The 24,540-nt window shown below is 46.6% G+C and overlaps 1 protein-coding gene across 3 annotated transcripts in view; it reads left to right on the forward strand.

Annotated features, from left to right (window-relative positions):
• Positions 1-24,048, forward strand: part of LOC112215784 (nuclear receptor coactivator 3) — a 113,216-nt gene extending 89,168 nt beyond the window's left edge. For all 3 annotated transcript variants that reach the window (XM_042299245.1, XM_024375181.2, XM_024375182.2), the window contains 18 exons: positions 9,600-9,700; positions 9,808-9,982; positions 12,878-13,060; positions 13,300-13,386; positions 13,558-13,698; positions 13,920-14,067; positions 14,550-15,082; positions 15,232-16,313; positions 16,529-16,655; positions 16,806-16,991; positions 17,144-17,374; positions 17,533-17,644; positions 17,754-18,243; positions 18,343-18,444; positions 19,383-19,623; positions 19,765-19,942; positions 20,023-20,260; positions 20,417-24,048. In XM_042299245.1, the coding sequence (XP_042155179.1) occupies positions 9,600-9,700; positions 9,808-9,982; positions 12,878-13,060; positions 13,300-13,386; positions 13,558-13,698; positions 13,920-14,067; positions 14,550-15,082; positions 15,232-16,313; positions 16,529-16,655; positions 16,806-16,991; positions 17,144-17,374; positions 17,533-17,644; positions 17,754-18,243; positions 18,343-18,444; positions 19,383-19,623; positions 19,765-19,942; positions 20,023-20,260; positions 20,417-20,428 (4,367 nt within the window). In that variant the 3' untranslated portion in view covers positions 20,429-24,048. The remainder of the gene's footprint in view (positions 1-9,599; positions 9,701-9,807; positions 9,983-12,877; positions 13,061-13,299; positions 13,387-13,557; positions 13,699-13,919; positions 14,068-14,549; positions 15,083-15,231; positions 16,314-16,528; positions 16,656-16,805; positions 16,992-17,143; positions 17,375-17,532; positions 17,645-17,753; positions 18,244-18,342; positions 18,445-19,382; positions 19,624-19,764; positions 19,943-20,022; positions 20,261-20,416) is intronic.
• Positions 24,049-24,540: the final 492 nt, after the last annotated feature.

Here is a 24,540-nt window from a genome sequence, read left to right on the forward strand (position 1 = left end):
GCTTATAGGACAATTATTAGGACCAGTGAATGCAGATTTTTTTATCCTTAGGTAGTGGAATAACATTTGACTCTTTCCAGACTTCTGGGCACACCCCATACATCAAGCACTTATAAAAAATATGAGAGATTGGTGTAGATGGAATCAAAGCATTCCTTAACTTGTCCACTTTGCCTGTAAAATATTCATTAAAGTAGTTTGCGATGTCATGTGGTTTTGTAATTAATATACCCTCTGATTCGACAAAAGAGGCAGACATGTTTGAATTCCTACCCATAATAGTGTTCAACGTTATCCACAGCTTTTCCCCATCACCCTTTACTTCATCAATTTTGTGCTGCTAGAATCCCTTCTTCTTTCCTTTGTTTAGCTTGGTCACAAGATTTCTTAAATCTGGTACTTTGTTTGATAAGCAAAGTTATTGTAAATTATCTGCTACTTTTTGGGCATCATAACGTTGAATCATTACATTTCTCAACTCATCATCAATCCATGGGGCACCATTGAACCTCACAGTGCATTTTCTTAAAGGGGCGTGCTTATCCGCTATACTCATAAATAATTTCATAAACAAACTTAGTGACATTTCAGGATCATCCTTACTACACACTTATAACCATTGCACATTCTTAATCTCATCCACAAATGAGTCCTGATTGAACCCTCTGTACTTGTAGGTATAGTTAAAGTCACTATGCATAGATAATAAACAGAGAGTAGCAGCAGCGTGAAGGGGGGGGGGTGACAATGCAAATAGTCTGGGAAGCCATTTGATTAGGTGTTCTGGAGTCTTATGGCTTGGGGGTAGAAGCTGTTAACCTTTCTGGCGCAGGCGTTCCGCTAGCGACCCACCTCGACAACATCCGGTGAAATTGCAGAGCGCCAAATTCAAAATACAGAAATAGTCATGATAAACATCCATAAAAGTACAAGTGTTGTACATCGGCTTAAAGATTAACTTCTTGTTAACCCAGCCACTTTGTCAGATTTCAAAAAGGCTTTACGGCGAAAGCATACCATGCAATTATCTGAGGACAGCGCCCTGCTTACAAAAGCATACAAACATTTTCCAACCAAGTAGGGGAGTCACGAAAGTCAGAAATAGAGATAAAAATTAATCACTTACCTTTGAAGATCTTCATCTGGTTGCAGTCACAAGAGTCCCAGCTACACAATAAATGTTTGTTTTGTTCGATTAAGTCCCTCTTTATATCCCAAAAACTCAGTTTTGTTGGCGCTCAAAGGTGGTCAAAACATGCAGACGAATACATCCTAATAGTACCGGTAAAGTTCGTCGAAACATCTCAAACAATGTTTATAATTAATCCTCAGGTTGTTAATTGTCTAAATAATCGATAATATTTCAACCGGACAATAGTGTATTTAATAGAAACGAAAAACAACGAAGGGCGCACACTCAGTCATGCGCGCAAACCAGCACTGCATGATTCTACAGTCCACTGACAGAAAGGTCTCATTCTTCTTCATTTTTCAGACAACAAGCCTGAAACAATGTCTAAAGACTGTTGACATCTAGTGGAAGCCATAGGAAATGCAACCTGGGTCCTAACCCATTAGATACTCTGTAGGCATTCAATTGAAAATACCCACATCAACAAAACAAAAAACTTCCTGGATGGATTTTCCTCAGGTTTTCACCTGCCATATCAGTTCTGTTATACTCACAGACCTTATTTTAACAGTTTTGGAAACTTTAGAGTGTTTTCTATCCAAATCTACCAAGATTTATATGCATATCCTAGCTTCTGGGCCTGAGTAACAGGCAGTTTACTTTGGGCACACTTCTCATCCAGATGTCGAAATACTGCCCCCAAGCCATAAGAAGATTTATGGCCTTTTGGACCTAGATTTGGCGCTTCAGCACCACTTGCTGCGCGGTAGCAGAGAGAACAGTCTATGACTAGGGAGGGCCTTCCTCTGACACCGCCTGGTATAGAGGTCCTGGATGGCATTAAGCTTGGCCCCGGTGACTACCCTTTGTAGTGCCTTGCGGTCGGAGGCCGAGCAGTTGCCATACCAGGCAGCGATGCAACCAGTCAGGATGCTCTCGATGGTGCAGCTGTAGAACTTTTTGAGGATCTGAGGACCCATGCCAAATCTTTTCAGTCTCCTGAGGTGGAATAGGCTTTGTCAACCCCTCTTCACAACTGTCTTGGTGTGTTTGGACTTTCACTGACTACACAGTACCACTGCTAGACATGGCTATCTCAGAAACAGTACTGTGGCTATGTCAGAAATGGCACCATATTCCCTATGTAGTGTACTGCTTTTGGTCAGCGCATGTGGACTGGACTAATACTAAAACCATCACCACTACTTCTATCATGTCATCCGAAATCTGTGGCTCCCATTGTTGTTAGTGCTTGTAAAGCCTTTGGAGTGTTGTTGGCCTTGATGGTAGCCTTGCAGATGTGAACAGATGTGAGCACTGGAGTAGCACTGGAAAGCCAGCTGGTCTATGAGGGTGGCAGTAAGAGCTGATAGTGTGGAGCAAGTCTGTAAGAGGGCTGGAGCCCTGGCTGGGTCTCTTCCCCCAGAGCAGCTGGGCCTGAGGAGAGGAGAGGTCCCTTCCCTCTGACCTTCTCCTCCAATGGGTTTCGAGAAGGAGGCGAGGAGAGAGGACGTGAGGAGTATGCAATTGAGTCTCCCTAGAGAGCTGTACAGATCTCACACATGTCTCTCTCCCAGGGCCCAGGTGCACTGAGCCACAGAGCATCCATCACTCATATATCTCCCACTTTATTTCACAGCCTTTGCTGTTGGTATTTGTTTGGGGGAACTTTGGCACGGCATTATGTGCATGTCATTGGCTGTGTCTGTCTCTCTGTGTATGACAGAAACTGTGGTTGTGTAACTGTTACAGGTAATTAAAGTGAACTGCTCAGTCTCTGTTATTGTCTGACAATAATTCTCTATTGTACTGCATAATAGGCCGTCCTTGTAAATAAGAATTTCTTAATTGACTTTCCTAGTTAAATAAAGGTTCAAAATTAAGTTGTATACCTCCACTACACTACTTTGATATGCATCAGTAAGGAAGTATACGCAATGCCCACTGAAAAACAAGTGTTTATACCTGTGTATACCCTCCACTACACCACTGGCTCACTACATGAGTGACCTGGTATTACGGTTGCTGTCCTTTCAGAATCACCAACCTGTCACACACTAAAGACCTATAGGTTCACCACTGTACTAACCTGTCACACACTGAAGACCTATAGGTTCACCACTGTACTAACCTGTCACACACTAAAGACCTATAGGTTCACCACTGTACTAACCTGTCACACTGAAGACCTATAGGTTCACCACTGTACTAACCTGTCACACTGAAGACCTATAGGTTCACCACTGTACTAACCTGTCACACTGAAGACCTATAGGTTCACCACTGTACTAACCTGTCACACTGAAGACCTATAGGTTCACCACTGTACTAACCTGTCACACACTGAAGGCCTATAGGTTCACCACTGTGCTAACCTGTCACACACTGAAGACCTATAGGTTCTCCACTGTACTAACCTGTCACACTGAAGACCTATAGGTTCACCACTGCAGAAACATGTCTATAATAGATATAAAGGCTGTTAAGATATTCATGTTTCAGGAAAGGAGTGTATACAGTGCATTCGGAAAGTATTCAGATCCCTTGACTTTTTCCACACTTTGTTACATTACAGCCTTATTCTAAAATTTATTAAATAGTTTTTTCCCTCATCAATCTACACACAATACCCCATAATCACAAAGCAAAAACAGGTTTTTTGAAGTGTTTGCAAATGTTTAAAAAAAATCTAAAACTGAAATATCACTTTCACATAAGTATTCAGACACTTTACTCAGTACTTTGTTGAAGCACCTTTGGCAGCGATTACAGCCTTGAGTCTTCTTGGGTATGACGCTACAATCTTGGCACACCTGTATTTAGGGAGTTACTCCTTTTATTCGATACAGATCCTCTCAAGCTCTGTCAGGTTGGATGGGAAGCGTTGCTGCACAGCTATTTTTAGGTCTCTCCAGAGATGTTTGATCGGGTTCAAGTCCGGGCTCTGGCTGGGCCACTCAAGGACATTCGGAGACTTCGCCCATATGTCTGAGGTCCTGAGCGCTCTGGGACAGGTTTTCATCAAGGATCTCTCTGTACTTTGCTCCGTTCATCTTTGCCTCGATCCTGACTTGTCTCCCAGTCCATGCCGCTGAAAAACATCCCCACAGCATGATGCTGCCACCACCATGCTTCACCGTAGGGATGGTGCCAGGTTTATTCCAGACGTGACTCATGGCATTCAGACAAAAGAGTTCAATCTTGGTTTCATCAGACCAGAGAATCTTGTTTCTCATGGTCTGAGTCCTTTGGTGCCTTTTTCAAACTCCAAGCAGTCTGTCATGTCCTTTTAATGAGGAGTGGCTTCCATCTGGCCCTTCTACCATAAAGGCCTGATTGGTCAAATGCTGCAGAGATGGTTGTCCTTTTTGGAAGGTTCTCCATCTACATAGAGGAACTCTGGAGCTGACCATCGGGTTCTTGGTTACCTCACTGACCAAGGCACATCTCCCCCGATTGCTCAGTCTGGCCTGGGCGGCCAGCTCTAGGAAGAGTCTTGGTGGTTCCAAACTTTATCCATTTAATTTCTTTTGGATAGGGGGCAGCATTTTCACTTTTGGATGAATAGCGTGCCGAGAGAAAACTGCCTCCTACTCAGAACCCAGATGCTAATATATGCATATTATTATTAGTATTGGATAGAAAATACTCTGAAGTTTCTAAAACTGTTTGAATGATGTCTGTGAGTATAACAGAACTCATATGGCAGGCAAAAACCTGAGAAAAAATCCAAACAGGAATTGGGAAATCTGAGGTTTGTCGTTTTTGAACTCAGCCCCTATCGAATTCACAGTGGGATATGGGTTATGTTGCACTTCCTAAGGCTTCCACTAGATGTAAACCGTCTTTAGAACGTTGTTTCAGGCTTCACCTGTGAAGGGGGGCCGGATGGGAGCTGTTTGACTAAGGGGTCTGCCTGCAGCCTCGTTCTCAGTCACGCGCATTTCACATGAGCGGTATCTCTCGTTCCATTGCTTTTCTACAGACAATGTAATTCTCCGGTTGGAACATTATTGACCAATTATGATAAAAACATCATAAAAATTGATTCTATACTTAGTTTGACAAGTTTCTTCAACCTGTAATATAACTTTTTGAACTTTTTGGATTTGTTTACCAAACACCCTAACAAAAGAAGCTATTTGAACATAAATGGACATAAATGATGGACATTATTGAACAAAACAAACATTTATTGTGGAACTGCGATTCCTGGGAGTGCATTCTGATGAAGATCATCAAAGGTAAGTGAATATTTATAATGCTATTTATGACTAATGTTGACTGTGCAACATGGCGGATATTTATTTTGGCTGGTTTGGGCTCTGAGCGCCGTACTCAGATTATGCTTTTTCCGTAAAGTTTTTAAAAAATCTGACACAGCGGTTGCATTAAGGAGAAGTGTATCTAAAGTTCCATGCATAACACTTGAATTTTCATCAACATTTATAATGAGTATTTCTGTGAATTCATGTGGCTCTCTGCAATATCACTGCATGTTTTGGAACTACTAAACATAAAACGCCAATGTAAAATAAGATTTTTGGATATAAATATGAACTTTATTAAAAAAAACATATGTATTGTGTAACATGAAGTCCTATGAGTGTCATCTGATGAGGATCATCAAAGGTTAGTGATTAATTTTATCTCTATTTGTGCTTTTTGTGACTCCTCTCTTTGGCTGGAAAAATGGCTGGGATTTTCTGTGACTTGGTGGTGACCTAACATAATCGTTTGTGGAGCTTTCGCTGTAAAGCATTTTTGAAATCAGACACTGTGGCTGGATTAACGAGAATTGTATCTTTAAAATGGTGCCTAATACTTGTATGTTTGAGAAATGTGATTTATGAGATTTCTGTTTATTTGTATTTGGCGCCCTGCAATTTCATTGGCTGTTGGCGAGGGGTTCCGCTAGTGGAACGGGGTTAGCGGAACCCCAGTCCTAGACAGGTTAAGAATGATGGAGGCCACTGTGTTCTTGGGACCTTCAATGCTGCAGACAGTTTTTGATACCCTTCCACGGATCTAGGCCTCGACACAACCCTGTCTCTGAGCTCTACGGACAATTCCTTTGACCTCATGGCTTGGTTTTTATTCTGCCATGCACTGTCGACTGTAGGACCTTATATAGACAGGTGTGTGCCTTTCCAAATCATGTCCAATCAATTGAATTTGCCACAGGTGGACTCTAATCAAGTTGTAGAAAATCTCAAGGATGATCAATGGAAACAGGATACACCTGAGCACTGAATAATTACTTAAACAAGGTATTTCAGATTTGTTTGTGCAAAAATGAATAAAAATGTGTTTTTGCTTTGTCGTTATGGGGGTATTGTGTATAGATTGATGATGAAAATGTGTTATTTAATCAATTTTAGAATAAAGCTGTAACTTAACAAAATGTGGAAAAAGGGAATGGATCTGAATACTTCCCGAATGCGCTGTATATTTGGCCTGGCGAAGTGGTTTTATGCGATGATTGAATGGAAGCTGATAATTATGTTTTTTACTCGGATGGTCTCAAGTCAAGACCGAGTACCGAGACACTCATGTGTGAGACTGGTCTCAAGTACTACAACACTGACTTTTATTGTACTTTTGAGTGCGTTTCATTCCCCCATTAGATTGGCACTGGCTGGGGTACCAGCATGGAGTAGCAGGCTGAAGTTGGTCCAAGCAGACACTGATCTGAGGTCAGTTTAGTGTCCTAGATCTATCAGAGCCTAATGGAGTGGGTGGGAGGTGGCATGAACTGAGACAGAGACTGAGGCTGGGGGAGGTGACAGTTGGTCTCTGCCACCTCGACAGAAAGGGGAAGAGGGTACAGCTGGCGGTGACTTGCTGGAGACTGGTTGCCATAGTTACCGGAAGTGAATAATGAAGTGGCATTGGGTTTCACTTTTTACCCCTCTGTCTGTTTCTTTCTTTCTCTCTATTTGTCCTCTTTCTCTTTCTTCATTTCCCTCTTACACTCTTTCTCTCTCTTTCTCTTACTTTCTCTCAATCGCTTTATCTTTCTGTCTACCTCTACCCTTGTCTTTCCTCTCTCCGACGTTATCCTTCACTAGTTCACTCGCTCCTCCTCCCTCCTCCTTCCAGCTTGCCATTTTGGCCTCCTCTGTATTTCAGTCCAATAAAGTGTAGCATCCTCAGGTTGCTCCTAGCATCTTAAGATATTGAGGAAACCACTGGAGCGTATCCTCCTCTCTCTCCCTCCCTCCCTCTGCCCTACCCCTCTTCCCTGTCTACCCCCCCCTCTCCCTTGCTCTACCTTTCTGTCTCTATCTCTCCACCACCTCCCCCTCACTCTGCCACCCCCTCTTCTCTCTCTCTCTCTGTCTCTCTACCTTCAGAGCGGAGCTGGCGGCAGGCAGGCAGCAGTGGCTGTGTTTCTTTGTGTTGGCTCTCTCTCCCCCCTGGGACCTAATCAGATGGAATGATTCCTGTAGCCCAGCTCCAGACAGCCTCAGCATTAATACTGCTGCTGCCTGGTGCCTTCCTGGGTCTCTGCATGCATGCCATTCAGCGAGTCCCTCTAGAGTCTCCCGCTGAATATAAAGCATGGAGGCAGGAAGGAAGGAAGGATTTTACCTAGTGCACACCGTACACTACACTGCTCTGGTCTACACCCAGCCATGGCCTGGTCTCAGCCCCATCGCTCCTTAGAGAAGCCTGCATATGGATGTTGCTCCCCTTACCTGGTGCTTTGTGTGGAGGGAAAAATGAGAAACTCTGACCCCTGGTGGTTGTTGGAGCTCTAATAAGTTGATTTGAATGTTGAGTGACACAGATCTGTGTTTAGTGTTTACGCCTTTCACAGCTCCGCTCTTCACACTTGAAATGTGTTCTTATTCGCACACACACTTATACGGAAGATGTGTGTTACTTTGTACTTGATTGTAGACTGAGGTACACTACCGTTCAAAAGTTTTGGGTCACTTAGAAATGTCCTTGTTTTTGAAAGAAAAGCACATTTTTCGTCCATTAAATTGACATCAAATTGATCAGAAATACAGTGTAGACATTGTTAATGTTGTAAATTGTAGCTGGAAACTGTAGATTTTTTATGAAATATCTACATTTGCGTACAGGCCCATTATCAGCAACCGTCACTCCTGTGGCACGTTTTGTTAGCTAATCCAAGTTTATCATTTTAAAAGGCTAATTAATCATTAGAAAACCCTTTTGCAATTATGTCAGCACAGCTGAAAACTGTTGTGCTGATTACAGAAGCAATAAAACTGGCCTTCTGTAGCATCAGCATTTGTGGGTTCAATTACAGGCTCAAAATGGCTAGTAACAAATAACTTTCTTCTGAAACTCAGTCTATTCTTGTTCTGATAAATGAAGGCTATTCCATGCGAGAAATTGCCAGGAAACTGAAGATCTCGTACAACGCTGTGTACTACTCCCTTCACAGAACAGCGCAAACTGGCCCTAACCAGAATCGAAAGAGGAGTGGGAGGCCCCGGTGCACAACTGAGCAAGAGGACAAATACATTAGAATGTCTAGTTTGAGAAACAGATGCCTCACAAGTCCTCAACTGGCGGCTTCATTAAATAGTACCCGCAAAACACCAGTCTCAACGTCAACTGTAAAGAGTAGACTCCGGGATGCTCCGGGAGTTGCAAAGAAAAAGCCATATCTCAGACTGGCCAATAAAAAGAAAAGATTAAGATAGGAAAAAGAACACAGACACTGGACAGAGGAAGATTGGAAAAGAAGTGTTATGGACAGACGAATCTAAGTTTGAGGTATTCGGATCACAAAGAAGAACATTTGTGAAATGAAAAGATGCTGGATGAGTGCTTAACGCCATCTGTCAAGCATGGTGGAGGCAATGTGATGGTCTGGGGGGGGGTGCTCTGGTGGTGGTAAAGTGGGAGACTTGTACAGGGTAAAAGGGATCTTGAAGAAGGAAGGCTTTCACTCCATTTTGCAACACCATGCCATACCCTGTGGACGGCGCTTAATTGGAGCCAATTTCCTCCTACAACAGGACGACCCAAAGCACAGCCCCCAACTAAGCAAGAACTATTTAGGGAAGAAGCAGTCAGCTGGTATTCTGTCTATAATGGAGTGGCCAGCACAGTCACCGGATCTCAACTCTATTGAGCTGTTGTGGGAGCAGCTTGACCGTATGGTAGTGTGCCCACCAAGCCAATCCAACTTGTGGGAAGTGCTTCAGGAAGCATGAGTTTACCTCAACAAATTGACAAGTAGAATGCCAAAGGTCTGCAAGGTTGTAATTGCTGCAAATGGTGGATTCTTTGATGAAAGCAAAGTTTGAAGGACACAATTATTACTTCAATTAAAAATCATTATTTATAACCTTGTCAACGTCTTGACTATATTTCCTATTCATTTTGCAACTCATTTCATTTTCATGGAAAATGTCTAAGTGACCCCAAATGTTTAAACGGTAGTGTATATCTGACTGAACGCTCCCCTCCCTCCGTCCAGGCAAAGCATCCTCCAATGATGACGATGTTCAGAAGTCAGACGTGTCCTCCACGGGACAGGGGGTCATCGACAAGGACCACCTGGGGCCGCTCCTGCTGCAGGTGAGGTCAAAGGGTCACGACTCTCCTCTTTGATTGGCTGTCTGTACCATCTGGCCTCTTATTGACCTGTTGTACTGACTCTTCATGTGTTCACCCTCTGTCCTCAGGCCCTGGATGGCTTTTTATTTGTGGTGAACCGGGAGGGCAGCATTGTGTTTGTCTCTGACAACGTGACCCAGTACCTGCAGTACAAACAGGAGGAGCTGATCAACACCTCCGCCTACAACATCCTCCATGAGGACGACAGGGAGGAGTTCCACAAGAACCTGCCCAAGACCAACGGTACGACACGCACGCACGCACGCACACACTCACGCATGCACACACACACACACATGCGAACATGCGCACACACAGGCCCACTCTCTTTGCATGTCTCTCAACATTCTGCAGTAGAAAGACAGGGTGAAGATGATTCAAAACCTTAGCTAGGAGATGTGGTTAGACACACACACATTATCATAGACATATACAAACACCTACTCTTCCCTCCGATCCTGCCTTTCTCGCTCGGTCCCAATAATGAGCGGTTTCTCATCAACCTCCTTGAGTGCACAAGATCCTCTCTGATACACCGGAGCCCCCCCACACACACACACACACACAGAGCCCCACCTGCTCACACACCCAGGAGCACACAAATATACACACAGAGCTAGTGCTAAGCAGACAGAGCGTGGCAGAGCTGTCAGTCACACTCAGTGGTCCAGACAGTGTAAAACAGGCCTATGCTCCATTCAGATCCCATGGCAGCCATCTGGAAACGGCTCACTATTGAATAATGCACCCCTGCGTTTCCCCGCGCTTCAATGCTGTGTGTGTGTGTACGTGTGTGTACGTGTTTATTTCTAAAGCCAATTAATTATGGATATGTGTGCTCTGCTGAACCTGCTCCCCGATTTAACTCCACCAGCAGTGTCCCTAAACAGGGGCTCCAAAGTGTCATTGACACACTCTCTCTCTCTCTCTCCGTCTCCCACCTCTTTCTCTGTCTCGTACACTCTATACTCCTGCTTTGTTGAATAATGTGGTTGCTAGGAACTATAGTTTATTTATTTCGCTGGTCCTTTCTCCCGGTTTCCTTTTTTAATTCTCTCTCCTTCCCGCGCCTCTCCCCCATCATTACCTCCGACTCCATGAATGAAATACGCTCTCTCTGCACATTCCTGTGGGATGACCACTGATCACGCCAACTGGGACTTGCACCACATATGCACGCAGACACCGAGACACACACACACACACACACACACATTTTCTCTCACTCACACAATCCCCTGTGTGTGTCGAGAGTGCGGGAGGTTTCCTCCTGTATTTTCTCCCCTTTTTTCCCTGAGTCTACCGTTCTGCCCAGCCTCGGCGCTTGTTAATTGTGTCTGAGGGGAAATGTCGGGCCTCGCGGCAAAGGCTGGGTTGTCTCTGTCCGGCTGAAGATTGGATCCTAACCGTCTAAGACCTTTTTAAAATCACCATTCAGTATCAGTTACGAAACCCCCATGCCCTAGGGCATCCCACCCGGTCGGTGGAGGCTGGTGGGGGGAGCTATAGGAGGACCGGCTCATTCTAGTGGCTGGAATGGAACAAATGAGTCAAACGTGGTTTTCATATGTTCGTGTTTGATACTGTTCCATTAACTCCGTTCCAGCCATTGCATTGAGCCTTGTCCTCCTATAGCTACTCCCACCAGCCTCCTCTGCTCCCCGTACAGACAAACCTTCCCTCTCTCCCTCCACCTGCCCTGTCTGAAACAGGTGGGGGGGGGGGGCCTTGGTCCCTGTAGAGGCTTCAGACAAACGTTGGGGGGAGAGTGGGGTTCCAAACCTTCCTCCCTCGCGTCCTAATCACTGATCTCACATGACTGGAAAGGAGAATGGAACCTGTGCTATTGTAACACCTATTTAATTGTGTTTGTGTCCTTGGATCATTTCCTAGAAAAGAGAATGTAGGATGCAAGCTACTGTAGGACCTCTCGCTCTCTCTGAAGTTTAGTTCAACACCCCTCCCCACCTCACCCCCTTCCATGTGAAGGTGACCCTCTGGGTGGCTGTTCTCTGATGAGGAGTCGGGGCCCAAATGAGGATAGATGGCTGGGTGTCCCTGTCTACCTGGCCACTCTGCTCTGCTCCTCCCCTGACCTCGGCAGCAGCACAGGGCTGGAGGGATATTGGAAATCGACACGTCGGCTACATTAATCCCATGGTCCATTTAGCCAGGAATCAGAACGAAAGGGGATACTTTTGCTTTTAGATATGAGGGAAAGTAGTAATGCTGGTTCATCTGCCGTGTGTGTCCGGATATTTGAAATGTCACGATTAAAAGATTCAAACATGCACCTTTCTTGATGTAATCTCATATCCGTCTCTAGCTTGGGGTGTCTTTGTTATGTGCTCGTCACTCTGGATAGGCCTGTTTTCTCATGCCATTTGTGACTCTTGACTAAATATGTGTGTGTGTATACCGGACACACACAGTGTTTAGTCAGTATACATTAGTCAGTATACATTAGTCAGTATACATTAGTCAGTATACATGGCTCTCTCTAGCCATGGTTTGTTTGTACATGTACAGGTAACTGCCAAAATGAAGGAAACACCAACATGTAGTGTCTTAATAGGGTGTCGGGCCTCCACCAGCCAGAACAGCTTCAATGCACCTTGGCAAGTGTCCGGAACTCTATTGGAGTGATGTGACAACATTCTTCCACAAGCAATTTTATCATTTGTTGTTTTGTTGATGGTGGTTGGAAATGCCGTCTCAGGCGCCGCTCCAGAATCTCTCATAAGTGTTCAATCGGGTTGAGATCTGGTGATTGAGACGGCCGTGGCATATGGTTTACATCGTTTTCATGCTCAACGAACCATTCAATGACCACTCGTGCCCTGTGATGTCATCCTATTGTCATCCTATTGGGACATAGCCATGGTAGCCAAAATAATGGCCTGCCCAGCATTTTTATACATGACCCTAAGCATGATGGGATGTTAATTGCTTAATTAGCTCCAGAACCACACCTGTGTCGAAGCGCCTAACTTCAATATACTTTGTGTCCCTCATTTGCTCAAGCAGTTACATTATTTTGGCAGTTACATGTCCATTTTAATACAACATATGCATTTGAATTGACTATATATTTGAATGTACTACATGTATATTGAGGCGTGTGTCTTCTCTCCTCAGTGAATGGGGTGTCCTGGGGGGGGGAGGCGCCCCGGCAGAAGAGCCACACCTTCAACTGCCGCATGCTGGTCAAGTTTGGCAACACCCACGGGCCTGTAGAGGAAGGGCATGGAGGACCGCGCTACGAGACCATGCAATGCTTCGCCCTGACCCAGCCCAAGGCCATGATCGAAGACGGGGAAGGTACAGACACATGGGCGCACACACAGACGCATACACCGACACACACCACACACACACACACATGACACACACACTCTGACACACACTTCCACACTTCCACACGACAAACGTATGGCACACACACACACACAGACACACACACTCACTCACAGACACACACAGTATGTAACACTTGGCCCAATCCCAGAATGAATGTCTGTGTACGTGTAGGTTAAGTAATTATTTCCCATCCTCCTCAGACCTGCAGTCGTGTATGATCTGTGTGGCCCGTCGTGTGACTGCTGTGGAGAGAACAGAGAGCTTCAACACCCGACACGAGCTCACAGGTGAGACTGACAGCAACATAATAGACAGCGGTGTAGTTGATGTTTATCACTTATCCCGCATCCTGGCTGTATAATTTGATTTCATAGGGCCTTGTGTGTACAATACCCTTTAATAGGTGTGTATTATCCACGTTCAACAATGTCCATCTCGTCTCCTCTCCTCCCGTCCAGGTAAGCTGATCCAGATAGACCAGAACTCTCTGCGTGCGTCGATGCGTCCTGGCTGGGAGGACCTGCTGAGGCGCTGTATCCAGATGTTCCTACAGCACAGCGACGGACAGCCCTGGTCCCACAAACGGCACTACCACGAGGGTACGCCCACACACACACCTGTACCAATACACACATCTGTTACATGCGGAGTCACACACACCCTCCTGTCCCAAAACACACACACCTGTCTTAAAACACACATGAATGGCATCGCTAAGAGCCATTTTTGTCAGGAGACCACTGACCCTATTCCTCATCTTTGATATATATTTCACTTCCATATCTTCATTTGTACCCATTGTATTTGCACCCCCCCCCAGCTTTCCTGCAGGGTCACGCTGAGACCCCCCTGTACCGCTTCTCCCTGTCAGACGGCACCCCTGTCACGGCCCAGACCAAGAGCAAGCTGTACCGCCACCCCATGAGCAATGAACCCCAGGGCTTCATCTCCACTCACCTGCTACAGAGGTACACACACACACACACACACCTGCTGCTGCTATGAGGCAGAAAACAAGTTGCACAACAGCCTTTGCAAGAGACAGAATACACACACACACACAGTTGAGGTAGCTGATATCCACAATATCCTCTCTGGGCTTAGCAGATAGATCTGACTGCTTATACGGATGCTTCAGACAGTGGGGAAGGCCTTAAAGGCCTCCTAGTGGGTTTGTTCATTCTTCATTCTTCAGTAAAAGGAAAATGTTGAATTATTGTTTGTGACAGCCACAGCCAGTAATGAATTAGAGAACGCCTCATTCTCATTGTGAATATTTTTTCATTTCTTATGCCCTTCAGTTCCATCTTCGGACTCTTCAAGAGACTCTTTTGCTAGACTTGATCTGTGTTTACAAGAATAAAGCACCAAGGATGTCATGATAACCGCACTTCCCTCACATGCTCTTTTCTCCTCCTGTTCCTTCTCTCCTCCTCATCCTCTCTTCCAGGGAGCAGAATGGCTATCGCTCTGCCCAGACTGGTGGCATGATGCCTGGGGCTATGAGGCAGCAGGGCATGGGGGGCCCCAACCCCAACGCCCAGATGAACATGCCCCCTGGCGCAGGGATGGGGATGGGGGGTATGAGCCGAGGCTATGGGCCCATGAATGAACAGAGCCACATGGGACAGATGGGAGGGGGCTCAATGTACGGAGGAAATGGAGGTGGGGGTGGCGGTGGAGGCATGGGCAACAGAATGATGCAGATGAATCAGATGAATCAAATGAACCATATGGGCCAGATGAACCAAATGAATCAGATGGGTCATCAGATGAACCACCCGGGTCCAGGCAACCACCCAGGCATGCAGCATCCTCAGCACCCACAGCAGCACCCCTTCCAGAGCAGTGGGGGGTACGGACTTGGGGGTATGAGCAGCCCCTTGGGGAGCCCCCGGATGAGTGGCCCCCAGCAGGGGTTCCTGATGTCCCCCCGAAATCGAGGCAGCCCCAAGATGGGCGCCAGTCAGTTCTCTCCTGGAGGTATGTCAATCACTATACATTTGCACAGTTTTGCTGTGCTTCATAAAACACAAGATAATCCATTTTAGGTTTTAGATATTTTTTAAATGTTTTGTTATATGTAGAAGCTGTAGTACAGTTTCTAGCAGTGTGTTTTGTTTCTTTCCCAGGCATGCACTCCCCCATAGGCCCTCATGGAGGAGGAGGTGTGGGAGGAGGTGGCACCTCCTTTTCCAGCAGCTCCCTCAACGCCCTCCAGGCTATCAGCGAGGGGGTCGGGAGCTCCCTCCCTTCGACCCTCGCCTCCCCCTCCCCGGCCCACAAACCAGACAGCTCCCCCAGCGTCCACTCCTCCTCTCAGTCCTCCCAGCCAAGCCAGCCGGCCAAACCAGGCCCGGACGGCTCCAAAAGCCCACCTGGGCCCGGCGAGCACCACCACCTCCTCCACCACCATCACCCACACACCCAGGCAGAGAGCTGCGGAGACCGGCTGGACAGCCAGGCCATGGCAGGCAGCAAGGAGCCTGGAGAGGGGGCCAGCGAGGCTGGGGTGGCCAGCTCAGAACCCACCCGGAGAGTCCCAGACAGTAAGGGCCATAAGAAGCTGCTGCAGCTGCTGACCTCCCCCACTGAGGAGCTGGGGTTAGGGGGAACCGGTCCGGCCTTGCCCTCTGTACCTCCCCCACCAGGCAGCAGCAACATCCCAGCAGGGTCTGACACTAAGGACCCCACAGGAGGCATGACCAGCCCTTCCTCTACCGGAGTCTCCTCCTCTTCCTCGGCCTCCACCATTCAGGGCCCGGCGTCAGGCCCAGGTGGCGCTGCTTTGGCCAATGCTCTGGCCTCGGCCCACTACACGGCGTCGCTGCAGGAGAAGCACAAGATCCTCCACAAGCTGCTGCAGAACAGCAACACTCCCGACGAGGTGGCCAAGATCACAGCCGAGGCAACTGGGAAGGTGACCCTGGGGGGCCAGGAGGTCCCAGGGGAGACGGGGGCTGGGGGAGGAGGAGCAGGAGGAGTGACTGAGCCCAAGCAGGAGCAGCACAGCCCCAAGAAGGAGAAGACCCACGCGCTCCTCCACTACCTCCTCAACAAGGACGACACTAAAGAGCCCGTGGACGTGAAGCCCATGCCTGAGGAGCTGGAAGGAAAGGGCCCCCCAGGAGCCACTGCCGGTCCCCCATCCAGAGGCCCTGGACCCACCCCTGAACATCCAGAAAGCAAGATCAAGTCAGAGCCACCTGATGAGGTAACCACACAGTGTGGGGGTCAGATCGTTACCTTGCTGGTAGATTATTCAAATGACATGAGTATTCGTACTGATAAGTAAGATATTGATTGAGCACCATTGGCCTTTAGTGTGAACATTTTCATTGCTCAGAAGTGCTGAACCTCCGTAGGTTGTGTACGTCTGAGTGTGATACTGTGTTGTTGCTGATACACGTGTATCTATCTTTTCACCAGTTGGAGAACCTGGAGTCCATCCTGGGAGGTCTGAGGGGTTCTGGCTCTGAGTTCTACCCAGAGCAGGGAGGAGGGGCTAATGAAGGAGGGAACAAGGCCCAGGGTTGCCTCGATGACAACCTGCAAGGTAGGACCGGTCACATTAAGCAGCACACACACAAACTTTTTAAAAAAACAACGTTTTAGCCCTTGCTGCAAAGTAACTTCCACACAGAGTCTGGACACCAGGCTATGGTTATGTACCTGTTCTATCTGTTGTGTCCCTCTGTGTGTTCAGGGAGTCCAGGGATGGCCCCTGGCCAACGAGGGCCCTTTCAGAGGGCGATGTCAGTGGACGCCAAGCCCCCCGGCGGTCCTGGAGGGGCGGGGAGGCGTCCCATGCTCATCAAACAGGAGAATATGTTGAGCAGCCCAGACGGATACCCGGGGAACATGGGTGTGTGTCCGCGAGGCGTTGGAACACGTAACTAATTTAGTTATTTTACTCTCTCTTTCTGGATCTGTCATTTATGTCCTCTGTCATGCCTTCCCCCCTCCACTACCTAGGTCTGTGTTTCAGTCAGTGCCGTTGATGCTTTGTAAGCAAAATCTCATCTGTGGTTTCTGTCTCCCCAGGGCCGATGAACAGGGGCATGGGGGTTCCCCAGCGCTCTCCCATGGGGGGGTCAGGGGATTGGGGGATGCCCCGCTCCAGTGCCAGCCCCGTGGGCTCAGCCGGTCACCCTTCTATGATCCGCCCTGGCATGGACTACAACTCCAAAGGCATGATGGGAGGTCCCATGGTGGGCAGGTCCAACAGTGTTCCTGGCACTAGATCCATGCTGCAGCAACAGCTGATGGACTTGGGTACGTGTGTATGCGTTAGTCCATCAAATAAACATGGTCGGATGTAATCTCTGTGTATCTGTCTGTGTGTGCATGTGTCTATGTGTGTCTGTAATCCGTAGTAATTGATTCTGAGCGATGGAATATCTGGTTAATATGTGTTGTGTGTGTGTGTGCAGGATGTTCTGGTGAGATGGGGATGGGGATGAGTCCGTTCAGTCAGCAGGGCCAGCCCAACCAGTCTCCCTCCTGGCCTGACAGTGTGATGGGCATGGAGGGCAACCACAACAGGTAAACTGGTCTTCCATAGTAATATTTGTTCTAATATATGATTTATACCAGGACAATTGGCAGCCAATTTTATCATGTCATACTTTTAACGGTTCTCTGGGTGTTTCAGGCGTCAGTTTGGGAACGCCCTGGACGAGCTCCTGGCTCCGCCCACCACCAGCGAGGGCCAGAGTGACGAGCGGGCGCTGCTGGACCAGCTGGACTCTCTGCTCAACAACACGGATGGCATCGCCTTGGAGGAGATCGACCGGGCCCTGGGTATCCCCGACTTGGTCAGCCAGGGCCAGGGGCCAGAGCAGCACGGTGAGCCCTTCCCCGGCCAGGACCCCTCCATGGTGCTGGAGCAGAAGCCTCTGTACGGCCAGGGCTACCCCGGCCCCCCCTCCATGGCCATGCAGTCAGCCTACGGGGGGAGCCCCATTCAGGGCCAGCTCCAACAGGGGAGCTTCGGCCCCATGCTCTCCCAGATGGGCCAAGGGGGCAGCTTCGCGGGGATGGGGGGTATGGGTCACCCTCGCGCCAACATGATGAGACCCAGGATGATGAGTGCCACCAAACCCATGAGGCTCCAGCTGCAACAGAGATTACAGGGCCAACAGGTTAGAGACACACACACGCACACACACACACATACACACATACAGATAAACGCACACAGGACTTTATGTTGACAGGTTCTTATTTCCTTCCTCCCTCAGTTTATGAGTCAGACTCGGCAGGGGATGGCCATGAAGATGGAGAACCCTGGGGCGGGTAACCCTGGCATGAGGCCGGGCATGCAGCCTGGCATGGGGGGACAGGTAGGCACTCCCCTCTCCTCCACATACACACAACCTTTTTTAAATTTTTTATTTCACCTTCAGTTCTCATTTGCAACTGCGACCTGGCCAAGATAAAGCATAGCAGTTCGACACATACAACAACACAGAGTTACTCATGGAATAAACAAAACATAGTCAATAATACAGTAGAACAAAAGAAAACAAAAAGTGTATGTACAGTGAGTGCAAATGAGGTAAGATAAGGGAGTTAAGGCAATAAATAGGCCATGGTGGTGAAGTAATTACAATATAGCAATTAAACACTGGAATGGTAGATGTGCAGAAGATGAATGCGCAAGTAGAGATACTGGGGTGCAAAGGAGCAAGATAAATAAATAAATACAGTATGGGGATGAGGTAGGTAGATAGATGGGCTGTTTACAGATGGGCTATGTACAGGTGCAGTGATCTGTGAGCTGATCTGACAGCTGGTGCTTAAAGTTAGTGAGGGAGATATGAGTCTCCAGCTTCAGAGATTTTTGCAGTTCGTTCCAGTCATTGGCAGCAGAGAACTGGAAGGACAGACGACCAAAGGAGGAATTGGCTTTGGGGGTGACCAGTGAGATATACCTGCTGGAGCGCGTGCTACGAGTGGGTGCTGCTATGGTGACCAGTGAGCTGAGATAAGGCAGGGCTTTACCTAGCAGAGACTTGTAGATAACCTGTAGCCAGTGGGTTTGGCGACAAGTATGAAGCGAGGGCCAACCAATTTGAGTGTACAGGTCGCAATGGTGGGTAGTGTATGGGGCTTTGGTGACAAAACAGATGGCACTGTGATAGACTGCATCCAGTTTGTTGAGTATTTGGGAGCCACTTATGCCTAACCTTTCCTTCTTGTACATTACACACAGCCAGAACTGTAAATACACACACACACACACACACACACACTCACTACACTCCTTCTCTGTCCCCAGCCTGGCTTCCTGAATGCCCAGATGATGGCCCAGCGTAGCAGGGAGATGGTGACCATGCAGATGAGGAGACAGAGGATGATGATGCTAATGCAGCAGCAACAGCAGCAGGCGGCAGCGGCGGCCGCCGGGGGATTCAGCCCCCCTCCCAACGTCACCGCCCCCGCCGGCATGGACACCCCCATGGGAGGCCCCAACATGGGCCAGCCGGGCCCCCAGCAGTTTGGCTACGGGGGAAACTACGGTGAGTTTGGGTTGGTTTGACCTGATGGGCCACAGAGTGTTGCTGCTCCCTAGTGGTGAGTTTTTGTACTTGCAGTGAAACATGGAAGTGTGTGTGGGTGGTGTGTTCCCATGCTATAGCTCATGTAACATGTCCCTTCAGGTATGACCCAGCAGGGTGACCCGTCGTTCGGCCCTGCGGGCGGCAGCCCCCCCAACACTATGATGTCAGGCCGCCTTGGTCCTCAGAATCCCATGATGCAGCAGCATCCCCAGGGCGGACCCATGTACCAGAGTGCCGAGATGAAGGGCTGGCCGCAGGGAGGCATGGCCCGCAACAGGTGTGTGACAGAGAGAGAGAAATAACCTAGAACAACCAGTGAACTAACTAACCCACCTCCTTCCCTCCCTGTCTCTCCAGTACGTACCCCCAACAGCAGTTTGCCCAACAGGGTAACCCGGGGCAGCAGCAGTTTGCCCAACAGGGTAACCCGGGGCAGCAGCAGTTTGCCCAACAGGGTAACCCAGGGCAATACGGGGGCATTATGATAAATGGGGGCATGCCTGCCAACGGAGGAGGGGGCCATATGGGCCAGATGGGGGGCCAGATGGGGATGAACCCCATGGTGATGGGACGTATGCCGATGGGGCCTGATCAGGTACACAGCTCTGTATGGATTGTGTGTGGGTGTGTGCATGAACATACAGTAAGCATGTGTGAGTGTTGTCAATATTTATGTACACACGCAGAGACACACACACACACACACACTCGATGTCTACACAACTAACCCCATTACCTCTGTTCCTTACAGAAATATTGCTGAACCTGAGACCGAGGCGTGTGGTGGAACAGAAACGGACTCAATGTGATCCCTTTCAGAGAGAGGAGTGCAGTGCTCAGTGTGTGCCGGACCAAATGTACGTGTGAGTGGTATTCTACTCCCACCAGTTGGGGGTGCTGTTCCTCTGAACTCAAGGACAGTCTCACAAAACAAGACCAAGGACACACTCTATTCTACATGCACTTACATGAGACACACCATGACCCACCAACACACACATACACACTCAAAAACAGTCATGTATGTAAAGCGGAGACGCACTGTGACACACACACACACACACACAAACTGACAGATACACAACTGTTTCATTCCTCCATCAGTCTTTAGTGATGTAGTTTCATTAGTCCTCTCTCTGGGTTCTATGTCTCTGTACTGGACACACGCCACTCGCTGGACCAAACAGACTGAAGCGGGGGACACCCAACTAATAATGATCTGGCTCTGACAGACACGGATGGACAGACATGAGAAGACATCCTCTCGTGGGATGTAAACTAACGCTTTGTTCACCCTATGGGCATGGGAATTCTCTCTCTGCTTCGGGAAACACTGGAGGAAGTATTCCCTAGTTCTGGTCCTGAAGGACCACTGTGTATGCAGTGTATCCCATCCGGTCTCTGAATCCACTCTTAATGAATGACATAATACATATGATGTAGTCCCATTGCTGGAGAAGGTGGGAGTTGCTTGTAATCACTGACACAGGGTCAGCTATTTTCACATCCCCCTAATAGTTAAGATTAGGGACACTGATCCTAGATCTGTGGTCATGGGCAACTTCTATCTCTATAAGATAAATTACTATGCTGATGAGCAGGCCTATAGTCAATGAAACAACTCAGAAGTAAGTAATTGAGAGTCAGTATACATACACAGTGGTCCTGCAGGAGACTGGGTTAAGGTACGACAGAAATAAATACTAGTTGGCTGTGATTGCACTTTACGGAAAGGCTGTCGTCAAAAGGATTGTGGAAATATTTCTTGGTCATAGAGGCCTTTACCCAAGAATGAATGCATAACAGAAAATCTTGTTTTGCTTTTGTGTGTGTCGGAGGATGGGGACTATTTTGATTGGAAATGGATTACCGTGACGATCATTATTCTAAATGGTTAACCAATTGAAAGGCAGTAAGCACAGAATTTATAGAACACTTTCTTCTGCAGTGTGTTGATTATGGGAAAGTTAGTGGATTTCAAAGGTTCTGATTATTAAAGTCGATCCTTAAAATGTGCTGACCTATTTCAGAGGGCAAAATTACCCTCAATATCTATACAACTATTCATAAATGATCATTTAAAAAAAAAAACATGAGTATATTGTATTTTTAAGGAGGAATTCGTAAGATTTACATTCTTGGTTACCTCATGGAACACTTGATAGCGATTTTTGCCAGTTATTGAATGAGTTAATTCCTAAAGTAATCCACACACTATGAAAGAAAGGGTATCCCTGATTTTAATGTATGTTTATGCAGATTTCTAGCAATAATCTTTTGTCTTGATTCTCCTGTGAGGGCAAAGTGAAGCACCATTTACTCAAAGTCAAAGCGATGGTAGTGCAGTATTAGGATGCGAATCATCTTGTTTGGATTTTTTTTTTAATTTTGTCTGTGAATATAAATTGTATATACGCTTCAAATGTATTATATATATATATAAATATATGCTTTTGTAGGTCACATACTGTTTTTGCACAGATTGTCAGGCTAGATATTTAAAGTATAATTTTCTTATTATGTCGTAGGTCAAAACAGCTTTTATTTTCAATACTTCAACCATGGGTGAAAATCAAGGGGCTATTTCTCTGATCAATACTGAAATACTTTGGCTCGATTTCTCTCAGAAAGCTACAACTGCCACTTTTGTTCTCTCAGAAAACACTTTTTTTTTATTTGTGATCTATAAATCATACATTTCTCTTTTTCAAAGACATTGTGTATATTTAGAGATGCTTGTGTGATCCTGTCATTTTCTATTAATAGATTTGTTTTGTTTTTTGTTTTAAGAGCAATCAAACACACACAATGCCAAAAGAGGTTTCATGTGATTGTGTTAGACTTATGAGGGTCCATGTTTCTTACCAGTGTGTGGATTGATATTTTTTAGGGCCCTATGACTCCAATGGCTCTAGTACTCAGGCTCCCAAGTGGCACAGTGGTCTAAGACACTGCATCTCAGTGCAAAAGGCATCACTGCAATAACTGGTTGAAATCCAGGCTGCATCACATCCGGTTGTGATTGGGAGTGCCATAGGGTGGCGCACAGTTGGCCCAGCGTTTGGTGGGGTAGGCTGTCATTGTAAATAAGAGTTTTTCTTAACTGACTTTCCTAGTTACATAAAGGTTAAATAAAAAAATAAAAATAGTTCCATTTCTTATAATTCCATACTCTATAATTGGCCAGGCTACTTAACAGCGACTATGTGCTCACAGGTATGCTATTATAGACAACCCAGAGTCGTTACAATATGAAGACTGCTTCTCTAGTTTTCTCCCCTTCCGTTGGGCACAGATGCTGGTTTGTGGTGGTCGGTTTTTACTGTATGTGGGCAGTAACACTGCGGTTAGTTATATTTGTGGCTTCGCTTTGTCAATAGGAAGAGTCAGCTCATGTTGAGGAAGGCTGTAAAACTAGAGGGTTATTTTGCATTTCCCTCTCTCTCTCTGTCTGGTTTGAAGGTTATTTTGGGACATTTTACAATGGTTTTATGTTGAACCTTGATTTTGCATTTACATTGTAGTATTTTCTGTGAAGCTTTGTGAGAAAATCTTTTAAGACATGCTCAATCCAAAGATTTTTGTTTTTGTCATTCTGCAGTGCTTAGAAACCGGTTGTAGATGGTGCAAGTACTCTACTGGTGTGTGCATTTCTCTGCTGCACAACCTACATGTAATCTGTTTTTCTTTGTGTGTGTGTGTGTGTGTGTGTGTGTGTGTGTGTGTGTGTGTGTGTGTGTGTGTGTGTGTGTGTTCCCATTCATACACCACATAGAGTTAACATGGGTCTGATTCTGCTGAAGTGATTTTAATCTTGTTTGTAGTTGTTGTTTTATTTTCTTGATTTTTATCTCTTATAAATGTATGGCCAGTTCAAAGTTGTGGTGCGCGAAACAGTTCTTTCATGAGATTGACCACTCCGAAAAGAAGCTATTTTAGTGGCACTAACCTGAGGTAGAACGTCTGACGATAAGAGACTATCCCATGGACTCTAAACTATTTACAATGGCTTCAATGCTGAAGACGGCTATCTTATCTTTTAACACAATGGAGAGTATCTTTAAGCTGTTTTATGGAAACTTCATTACATCATGGAGTAGCCTAGAGTGAATTTTTTTTGTTTCAGTCTTGATGAAGTATATTAAAAAATATTTGCCTACTGAATATTCAAAATAACTGTTTTCCGTGCTTTTGCTTAAAAAAAAAGATTCCTCTTGATGTATCTACCCTTTGATTAAATGGAAAGATGGGGGAATAAAATAACACGCGGGGGCGGGGGGGATATACGGTCATAATTTCAGGATGTAAATTACTGTCGCATTTTTTCTTACTTGTTTCTTGATGTTAATATTGATGTAAATACAAATTTATATTTAAACATTACATTGTGTGTGTGTTGTGTTTCATTGAAGTAACAGTATGTTTCAAAGTTCCAAATTAGCTTGGCCAGGGGGAAGGGAATGAGATCTTGGGTTAGAGGGTAAAGCACTGGACTTGATGATAAAGAATAGGGCCACTTATCATATGTGTACAAATGATGTCTGGAGACTGAGGGTCTGCGTGAACTAGGGGCCCAGAGGTGAGAGAGTGGGAGGAGGTGAGAGTTGTCTCTGATGGGGGGGTTATTGTATGGTGGGTCAAGAGGAAGATGGTGGGTACAGTTGGCTACAGAGGTGCCAGCACATGTCATTTGGAATATGGGGTCTCCTTGCCACTGTACTACAGTGGTAATCTCAAACCTTTTCAAACAAAAGATTAATTTGAGACTAAATGCACACCAAGATCCTATCGCTGTCATCAAAAACTAAATGTCTCAGCCCTTCTTTGTCTCATTGTTTAGTAGGCCTACTGAAGGTCAGAACATTGTATTGAATT

Source organism: Oncorhynchus tshawytscha, linkage group LG16, assembly GCF_018296145.1.
Source record: "Oncorhynchus tshawytscha isolate Ot180627B linkage group LG16, Otsh_v2.0, whole genome shotgun sequence".
NCBI classification, from domain to species: domain Eukaryota; kingdom Metazoa; phylum Chordata; class Actinopteri; order Salmoniformes; family Salmonidae; genus Oncorhynchus; species Oncorhynchus tshawytscha.